At 35.9% G+C, this 10,150-nt stretch overlaps 2 protein-coding genes across 2 annotated transcripts; both read right to left on the bottom strand.

Moving 5' to 3' along the window:
* Positions 1-371: 371 nt before the first annotated feature.
* On the bottom strand, positions 372-3,747 carry LOC138889974 (uncharacterized). The gene is made up of 7 exons (XM_070173322.1): positions 3,258-3,747; positions 3,115-3,174; positions 2,389-2,537; positions 2,071-2,265; positions 1,893-1,953; positions 981-1,120; positions 372-842 (listed from the first exon to the last, which is right to left on the bottom strand). The coding sequence occupies exons 1-7, from the start codon at positions 3,745-3,747 to the stop codon at positions 372-374; spliced, it is 1,566 nt and encodes a 521-aa protein (XP_070029423.1).
* A 2,159-nt stretch (positions 3,748-5,906) lies between these two features.
* On the bottom strand, positions 5,907-10,085 carry LOC104244437 (gibberellin 20 oxidase 2-like). The gene is made up of 3 exons (XM_009799851.2): positions 9,131-10,085; positions 7,675-7,996; positions 5,907-6,429 (listed from the first exon to the last, which is right to left on the bottom strand). Exons 1-3 carry the CDS (start codon positions 9,670-9,672, stop codon positions 6,142-6,144), a joined length of 1,152 nt encoding a protein of 383 aa, XP_009798153.2. The 5' UTR covers positions 9,673-10,085; the 3' UTR covers positions 5,907-6,141.
* Between the last annotated feature and the right edge of the window lie 65 nt (positions 10,086-10,150).

Below are 10,150 nucleotides of genomic sequence, written 5' to 3'. Positions count from 1 at the left end.
TGATTCAGCTTGTCCATTACCCACCGGATGGTAAGGCGTTAAGGTAATCCTTTTAATTTGCCAACTTTAGAAAAAATCTGTGATTTGTGCGCCTATAAATTTCGGGCCGTTATCACATACGATTTCCTTTTGTGTCCCGAATTGGCATATGATGTTTCACCAGATGAAGTCTTTGACCTATTTTTCTTGTACCTGTTTAAAAGCTCCCGCTTCTACCCACTTAGTAAAATAATCGGTGAGCACTAATAAAAATCTTACCTTGCTTGTGGTAGTGGACCTATGATATCCATCCCCCACTTCATAAAAGGCTATGGTGCAACGACCGGATGCAATAATTCAGTTGGTCGATGCACGTTGTTACCGTATCTTTGTCACTTATCATATTTAGCCACAAAATTTTCCGCGTCTTCTTCCATTTTTTGCCAATAATAGTCGGCTCTAATCATGATTTTTACCAAAGATCTTCCTCCAGCATGATTTCCACAATGTCCCTCATGTATTTCTCTCATCACGTACTCTGTTTGAGAAGGCCCGAGGCATCTTGCTAGAGGACCACCGAACATTTTTCGATAAAGATTGCCATGATTTAAACAGTAGCGAGTAGCTTTTTTGTGAAGGGCTTGAGCCTTTTTCTTATCTTCAGGTAAAATTCCATACTGCAACAAATTAACAATCTCGTTCCTCCAATCCCAAGTTAGATTATTGTAATTTACCTCGTTTTTGTCTTGATCAAGTACTGAATGAAACAAATGAATCACATAAGTATTTTCGTCATTTGTTACTTCTGCAGCAGACACAAGATTAGCTAAAACGTCTGCCTCGACATTTTCTTCTCTTGGTATCTGCATGACTTTCCAAGTTTGAAATTGCCTGACCAAATATCGTGCCTTTTCCAAGTATTGATGCATCCTCGCTTCTTTGGCTGTATAAGTCCCCTGCATCTAGTTAACCACAAGTTGCGAGTCGGTTTTGATTATTACCTGCTTTATTCTGAGCTCTCGTGCCAACTCTAAACCTGCAAGCACAGCTCCATATTCTGCCTCATTATTAGTGATTGAATGGCACTTTATTGCTTGTCTTATGGTTTCACCCGTAGATGGTACTAGGACAATGCGCATACCTGCTCTTTTTACATTTGACGAACCATCAGTAAATAAGGTCCATGTACCTGGATTAGATCCGTTAAATATCTGCAGTTCTTTTTCTGCTTCTAACTATATCCCTTGGCTAAAATCTGCCACGAAATCTGCTAAAACATGCGGCTTTATTGCAGTTCTAGGTTGATATGTAATGTCATATTCACTTAGTTCTATAGCCCATTTGGCTAATCTACCTGATAACTCTTGTTTATGCAATATATTACGTAAGAGGTAGGCAGTTATCACGAAAATAGGATGACATTGGAAATAAGGTCTTAATTTCCTAGATGGCATAATCAAAACTAACGCAAGTTTCTCTAAATGAGGATATCGAGTCTCAGCATCGAGCAAAAGATTTGCTAACATAATAAATCGGTGATTGCTTACATTGATCTTCTCAAACTAATACGGCACTTACCGCCACTTCTAAAACTGCAAGGTATACAAGCAATTTCTCCCCATCTTTTGGTTTAGCTAGCAGTGGCGGATTTGACAGGTACGCCTTTAAATTTTTAAGCGCTTGTTAAAACTCTTCAGACCATTCAAATTGGTTTTGCTTCTTTATAGTTGAAAAGAATTTGAAGCACTTTTCTAATGACTTGGAAATAAACCTGCCCAAGGATGTTATTCTTCATGTTAGCCTTTGTACTTCTTTTTTGCTCGTGAGTATTTCCAGAATTTCTTCAATAGCTTTAATCTGTGAAGGATTTACTTCAATGCCACAGTTAGAAATAAGAAATCCCAATAACTTACCTGATGAGACGCCAAATGCACATTTTTCAGGATTTAACTTCATATTAATTTTGCGAAGAATCTGAAATATTTCAGTCAGGTGTTGAATGTGGTCTCATGTTTGTTGTGATTTAACCAACATAGAGTCTATATACACTTCGATGATTTTGCCCAAGTGTTCTTGGAACATTTTTGTCACCAGTGTTTGATATGTGGCCCCAACATTCTTTAAACCGAATGGCATGGCTTTGTAACAGTAAGTCCCCCTATCTGTGATGAAGGAAGTCTTTTCTTCATCTAGAGGATCCATTTTAATCTGATTATATCCTGAATAGGCATCTAAAAAACTTAACAATCCATGCCCTGCAGTAGCGTCAATTAGTTGATCTATGTGCTGTAATTGAAAAGAATCTTTAGAGCAAGCTTTATTTAGATCAGTATAATCTACACAAACTCTCCACTTACCATTCTTTTTAGGTACTACCACAGTATTAGACAACCAATCTGGATACTTTACCTCACGGATGGACCTAATTTTTAAAAGTTTTTGCACCTCATCTTGAATCACCTGGTTCTTGAAGGAGCCTTGCTTCCTTTTCTTTTGTTTGACAGGTGGGTACGGCGGATCTTTATTTAATTTGTGGGTCATTACCTCCGGTGGTATACCTGTCATATATGAATAGGACCAAGCAAAACAATCTACGTTAGCGTTTAAAATTCAATCAACATACGTTTTATTTTCGGGCTGAGGTTGGTTCCAATGTAGACTTTTCTGTCTAGCCAATGTTCAAATAGCACTACAGCTTCTAGTTCCTCGATCGTTGTTTTGATATTTTCATTTTCCTCTGGTTTCTGAATAGTATTGAGCCTCGAATCCACATATGTTTCCCTATCTTCAGTTGAGGTTTGTGTTGATGTGTCCTCAAATGCATTCCGTGGTTGCTATTTTTTGTCACTTTTTGCGTTTGAATCTGCCACAAAATTAATGCTTCGTGAAGCTTTGTAGGTCACCACGGATTTGTCGTATCCCTCATTGTGATGGGAATTTGATAACTTGATGCAAGGTAGATGGAACATCGCCCATTTTGTGAATCCATGGTCTGCCAAGAATCATATTGTAGGCCATATCCATTTCTACCACCTGAAATTTTGTATATTTGACCACTTCTTCTGCGAATGTGGTGAGTATTATCTCCCCTTTTGTTACGATACTCGAGTTGTCAAAACCAGACAAGGTGTGTGCCTTGGGTATCAGCTTGCATCTCGTTTACCACTCTTAACAGAATGATATTCACGGAACTACCTGGATCAATCAAAACTCATTTTACATTAGTGTCATGTATAAGTAACGATATTACCGTGCATCATTATGCGGGATTAGCATGCCATCTGTATCTGTATCATCAAATGTAATACTATCTTCTTCCAAAACTTGTCGAACTCGCTTCCCGTGTGCAACTGTTATTTTTGACACTTTCTTAGATGTTGTATATGTTACGCCATTGATCTCTTCTCCTCCACTTATGACATTAACTTTCCTTTTTGGCGAAGGGAGTTTTGAGGGCTCCTGCCTATTCTTCATATATGCTTGCTTTCCCTTTTCACTAAACAATTCGGTTAAATACCCTTGTTTTAATAAATGTTCAACTTCACCTTGCAGCAATCTACAATCTGCCATTTTGTGACCGTGATCATTGTGAAACTCGCACCAAAAATCTGGATTTCGTCTTTTCGGGTTTGATCTCATTTCCTTTGGCCACCGTACCTTATCTCTCATTCTCCTTAAAACAACCACCAACTCGGATGTGCTAACATTAAAACTGTAACCACCGATCTTTGCCTTCGAGCTTCTATCATCATCTTGTGTCTCTCGCATGTTTCGTTCTTTTCCGAACCTTGATGATGAACCTGACTCTCTATCTCATGACCTATGATCGTCCCTCAGGTTTTCTTGTTTTGAACGTGAGTCCCTTCCTGCTGGTCCCATGTAAGGCTCGTGCCTATTTTTACCAGACCTTTTTTCAGTTTCATCTCGTCTTGAACTTACCCTTTCCTCCTTTTGAGACTGAGTGATGGTATCCTCTTCTATCCGCAGCTTCGTGTTGTACCTGTTATAAACATCATTCCAAGTTATTGCTGAAAATTCTCGTAGACTTTCCTTGAGTCTCCTCGTGGCTTCTGAACTTTTTCATTTAGATTACTAGCAAATGTCATAGCCGCCCAATTATTAGGTACACGTGGCAACATCATCCTGGAATCTGTCTACGAATTCCCTGAGAAGCTCCATATCTCCTTGTTTTATTTTGAAAATATCCTCCATTCTTTTTTCAAATTTTGAGCTCCCGAGTGTGCTTTGATAAATGAATCTGCAAGCTTAACAAAAGAATCTATAGAATTTTCAGGTAAAAGAGAGTATCATGTTAATGCTCCCTTAGTGAGTGTTTCGCCGAATTTTTTTACCAATATTGATTCAATTTCTTGCTTGGTCAAGCCTTAGCCCTTTACACCAGTTGTGAATGCAATCACGTGATCCCGTGGATCAGTTGTTCCATCATATTTTGGAATATCGGGCATCTTGAATTTCTTCGAAATTGGTAGAGGAGCAGCACTTGGCTTCCAAGATTGTTGTGAATATTTGTCCATATTTATTCCCTTGATCACAAGCGTCACTCCAGGTATTTGCTTTATGCGGTCACTTTGTTCCTTGAGTTGTTTCTGCAAAGTTAGTACTAAATTTTGTAAATTAGAATTAACTGGGTTACCTGGCTCTCTATCACGAGATTCGTTGGAAACTCCGCCACTGTGCCTGAATTAACAAGTCCTGAGCGAGGATTTTCCAGGGTGTTGTTGTTTGGAGTTGGTGTTGGCGGTACAACCGGCAACTGGCTGGTAAAAGTCTGAAGAACATTGCTGACTTATTGAGCGATTAATTTCTTCAAAGCTTCATCGATAGCTTGATCATTTTCATTTGATTCAGATCTGTCAGGAGTCCCCTCTCATGATTGTCGAGGAGAATGTTGTGGCGAAAGGGGTGGAGTTCTGTCACCTTATTGGTTTAGCTGATGTTGTGGATCTCCTTGGAGTGGTAAAGTTTGTTGGTTATTGTCATTGGCATTCGACATGATTGTTTTCGATAAAGAATCGATTTAGAAAACAGAGGATTATCAGATTCTTTTCTAAATTTAGAAAATCAATAACATGCTGATAATCAAATATAGAATAAATAAGAAGAATTGACTTAAACGATAGCTGAATAAGTAAAAGAAAACAAAGTAAATTAGTGTATTCCAATAATCTTTTGTCCCTTACAAATGTTATCTCTCTCCTTTTATAGTTATTTCTATATAATACGTTGCTTTCCTCTCATAACAGAGTCATTATGAGCAGTTAATGGCATTAATGTAACGTTATAATTGGCAATCGTAACTGTCTTGTGAAGATTCTATAAAGTTTTCTATCATTGATGCTCATTAATTACGGATAATATGTATATGTACTTTTTGCTATTTAGGTTCATTCCTCCGGTGTCTCTTTGAATTATCAAGAAGTCTGAGTAACCGTTCCTTCCTGTTTTCTTGAATCTTTACTCATGTTTGTTAAGGTTCGTGCCTCTTCGACTATTCTTTGCCAACTGTCATTACGTTATTGATCCACGTGTCTTGACGTGTCAGCACTTAATTAATATCAAATGTTAACTTAATTTTTCCCAATACAACATTAACTGCTCATTACCTGCTTTAATATTTTCTATCCAAACATGTTTTTTCAGCAAATAAAAATGTTTTTTAAGCAATCGATGCTAATAATTACCTAAGCCAAACGGATTCTTACGCTTCACTGTCACAGTTAATATGCTCAACATTTAGCTAACTAACTATTTTTGCACATGTGACCCTCTCAATTTGTTGAGCTCGTTGTATTGCATTTGAACTCTTTGGGATGGGATATTCAGTGAGATTAATTCACTTATTATGTGCTTAACTTCAATTTAGTTTGTAAACTCTAGAGAAATTGGTGGCCTGTAACACGCTAATAGAGGCGTAAGGGCTAATTGATTCTATTTAATTAGACTAAATTTGCCAAATCAGATCAAATGTAGGTTAAATATAAAATTACAAAATAGATGGATACGAATCCAACACTATGCGATAAATATGACAAAAATTACAATATACGACAGATATGCCGAATAAGTTGGTTTCGGTTTTATGAATCACATCATGTTTCATATATTTTCTACTTGCATACAAAGAATCGGCCAAAAACTAGTTTATGTTTTGTTTTTTGCTATGTCGATCGGTTTGGAAGAAAGGAAGGAAAGAGTAAAGTTTTGGAGGGTAGCATGATCAGCTCTGTAGTGGTTCTGAGTGAAATTGAGGAAATCAAACCATGTGAAGTCTGGGTACATTCTTGGCTGGTTTCTGGAGATAAGATGCTGTGGGGGTATTATCACTTTGTCTTCCTTTGGGCTCAAGAAAAACGCCAACGATATTCTCTCATGTTGTCTGTTTACTATTGCTCTGTGCACGCAACTTTTGTATATCCCATTTGACAGTGCCTGCATTTTGAAGCCATGAGCAACATCCAAATAAATTTGAAGCTTATGGGTTCTCATTTCTAAGTTATTAAGCTATACTCTAGCTCTGCCCGATCAGTTGCAAGCTTAAGATTTATGACGCTAGCTTGTCCTCTATCATTGTTGTGTTTCTATTTTGTTCGGTATGATTTAATTTTACAAAGATTTGTCAAAGTGTAACGTTCACATGTCGTATTTATCAAATAGCCTCTATCTCCTACTCCTTTATTTTATGAGAAATCACAAACTATATATAGCTGCCATCTTAACCTAACTTTTACAAATATTCTAGTAATCTGGAAATCGCTGATTGTTTAAATAATATGCTGATGTTTTCTTAATTAATTAGTTAAAGCATTCACTTGCCAACTGCCATAGCATACGTAAAACAAAGTTTGTGAACTAGATGACAAATTAGTTACCTTATAGTTAAAAAGTTTGTAAAATATCCTTGTGAAACTTATTCGACGCAGAAGAAAGCAAAGGAAACGTTGCTTTATGACAGAAAAGTGGACCAACAAAAGAAAAGGACTAACTTCTTTAACTATATGACTATAAGCGAAAATCGAAAAAGAAAATAGTGAAAATTGTGACTAGAAATATATATATTCAGATATAGTAGAAAGGCGGAAAGCTCTAATATTAATGATTTTCATGACCCCACCTGACTCCTTAGTCCTTAGTCTACTGCAATTTATTATTTATAAAATTGTTAGGAAACTTCAAAATATATATTGTTGAATAAATTTTATCAGAGGAAATGCCACAAGGGCAATATCTAATGCTCGGTACGAAACTTGTATAGATTTCCATCCTTTGAATTTGATTTATCAAGAGATTGGCATATTATAAATTCTTCTTTATGAAATATGTAACTTAACCTAATATATTATGTTGCTTTTAACTATATGAGAAAGAAAGAAAAAAAAAACCAAAGCGTAATGTCACAACTTTGTTGGTGCTACCGTGCATAAAACTTAAAGTTAGTAAAATATATATATATATATATATATATATATATATATATTTGACGCACCGTAAATATGTTGACAAATGCACTAGGCCTAGGTCGCACTGATTTCTAGTACTTGCGATAAAATATATATCGGACTCACTGCAAACATGTCTCAAGGCAAGTTCATCAGGCCTAGGTCGCACTGACTTTCACTTGTTACGAATGCTAGCACATAAAACGTAAACCCAGTAAAATATATATACTGTACTCACCGTAAATGTGTCCCCGATGTTGATGACAAGTGCATCAGGCCTAGGTCGCACTGACTTCCATTTGCTATCCACAAAAACCTCCAAGCCTCCAACTTGGTCTTGATGAAGTATTGTCAAAGAGTTAGGATCAGAGTGAGGTGCAGTTCCAAGGGCTAAATCAGGGTCTTGACAAGTTGGATAATAATTACATCTCATGATGGAACTTGTATCTCTGAAAAACTCTTTGTAGTACGATTTTTCTACCCCTAGGCTCATTCCTAGTATCTCCATTATTACAAGTCCTACCCTCTTCATTGCCTTGCAGTATCTCTCAAACACCAATCTGTAAATATAATACTCTATATAGTATCTTTAACTTTATTGGATTTAAGCTGAAAATTTAATATAAAATCAGTTCATCTACTGGAAAAGTACAAGTAAAGCCATTCATAATGGGCTAAAATACTTGAAATTATACAAAAGGGGCTTTTGTATCTATACCCGATTTTGGGATCACAGTTGAATATATATCCACTTTGCAAAAAAAATTGCAAACCTACCCACTTTACGATCAACTTCAGACTTATCAAGTCTAAAGTTAAAAAAAATTAGTTTGAAGTTAAAAAAAAAAAAAATGCACTTTAGATGCACTTAAGGCCAAATAGGTCTGAAGTGTAACCAATAGTTTCATGCACTAAAGGCCAATAAGTTTAAAATGAAAAATTGCACTTCACATGTACTTAAGGCCAAAAGGTCTGAAGCGCAACAAACGTTTCCCTACACTTAAGGTCAATAAGTCTGAAGTGAAAAATTAAACTTCACATGCACTTAAGGTCTGAAGTGCAACCAACGTTTTCATTACTTAAGGCCAAATAGGCCTAAAGCGCAAATTGCCCAGAAACAGAAATTTGGTTTTTGAATTTTAACAATTCAATATACGATTTAATACCTAAATCTACTCCAAATGAACTCAAATTTGAAACATAACCTCCAAATATCATTAAGAACAAACTCTAATCATCAATTTGTCAAAACAACAATAAATCTAACGAATCCATTTTGCAATTAAGGAAAAAAAAAACTAAACAATAATAAAAATAAAGCACCACAACAACTCGCCATCGTAAAGCATCATAAACTACCTTAAAATATGTTCACAAATACCATATAAAATCATTATTACTCGAAAGAAGAAGAAGTTGTTTAAACTGTGGGTACAAATAAAAAAATAAAAAGTAGGTACAAGTTAAATAGGGACGACCAAATAGTGTGCTTGTACAATTTTTACAAAAAAAAATCCGTTCACTGTCAATTTTTATAAATTAAGTCCGTTGAGTTTTTCCTCCTTCAACTTATCATACCATTTTTTTTTAATCTTTGTCAATTATATCTTTAATAACAAAAATTATAATTATTTGATATATTATCAAGTATACATACTGTATATGCATTACCAGAAATATAAGAGAAAACATACCCCATTTCTTCAAATTCTTTTCCATAGGCGGATTCAAAGAAATCAACAACAATACCACTCTGATTGTTGTTTTCATGAAAATTGAAGGATAAGGTTTCCTTCCATGGCAACTTTGAACAAAATCTCTCTGCATGGGCACTGGAATAACCCCACAAATTTCCACGTTCTTTCCGAGCCTTTAATTTTACTCCTAAGGGAAGCTTAAAGAAAGAATTGACATGAGAATGAGCCATGTTAATTAGTTGAGAATCAACTCCATGGTTTATAACTTGAAAAAATCCATGGTTCAAGCAAGCTGCTTTAACAAGCATGGCCACATGTTGTTGTGTTGCCACTGAATTATTACCTATAAAGAAACCCCCTAGATCTATTACTGGCTCAGTTAGCTCTTCTTCTGCTTGTATTTGATCTTCCTTTGGGTAAATGAATTCTTTAGGTATTTTTGTTTGTTGCTGAAAGGTGTTCATTGAGAAATGCATAAGAAGCAACACCCCACTGCTAGCTGCTATAAACTTGTGGTCCAAATATTTATATATATACATATATATATATATATATATATATATATATTTATACAGAGGAAGTTGTGGAGGTCGAGTATTAGGATTGTAGGTTAGGAGGTAGTTGAGTCTTCCCTTACTTCGTACCTTTGTGAGGCTAGTCTGATAGGACTTTTGTCGATGTCAGCTAGTGGCAATGTTGTATCTTACTACTCTTTTGTTTTCCATAATGCCGAGTCTATGTATTGTTTATCACTTTTGCTTTGCATCTACTTTCTCAATTATTTTTCCTATGGTTTCTATTGGTGGTACTAATATTGTCTCTTTTCGTTTTCTTGAGCCGAGTGTCTTTCTAAAACAGCCTCTCTACTCCATCGAGGTAGGGGTAAGGTCTGCGTACATATTACCCTCCCCAAACCCCACTAGTGGAATCAGGAATGTATATATATTCCCTCTATTTATAAAGGATTTCACTTGCATATACTGAGGGTGTAAAAAAAAAGTCATGTTTCAATGTAAC

The sequence above is a fragment of the Nicotiana sylvestris genome, chromosome 4 (genome assembly GCF_000393655.2).
Source record: "Nicotiana sylvestris chromosome 4, ASM39365v2, whole genome shotgun sequence".
In the NCBI taxonomy this organism is placed as follows: domain Eukaryota; kingdom Viridiplantae; phylum Streptophyta; class Magnoliopsida; order Solanales; family Solanaceae; genus Nicotiana; species Nicotiana sylvestris.
Note: the sequence above shows the minus strand (reverse complement) of the source record. Positions and strands in the feature narration are given on the sequence as shown.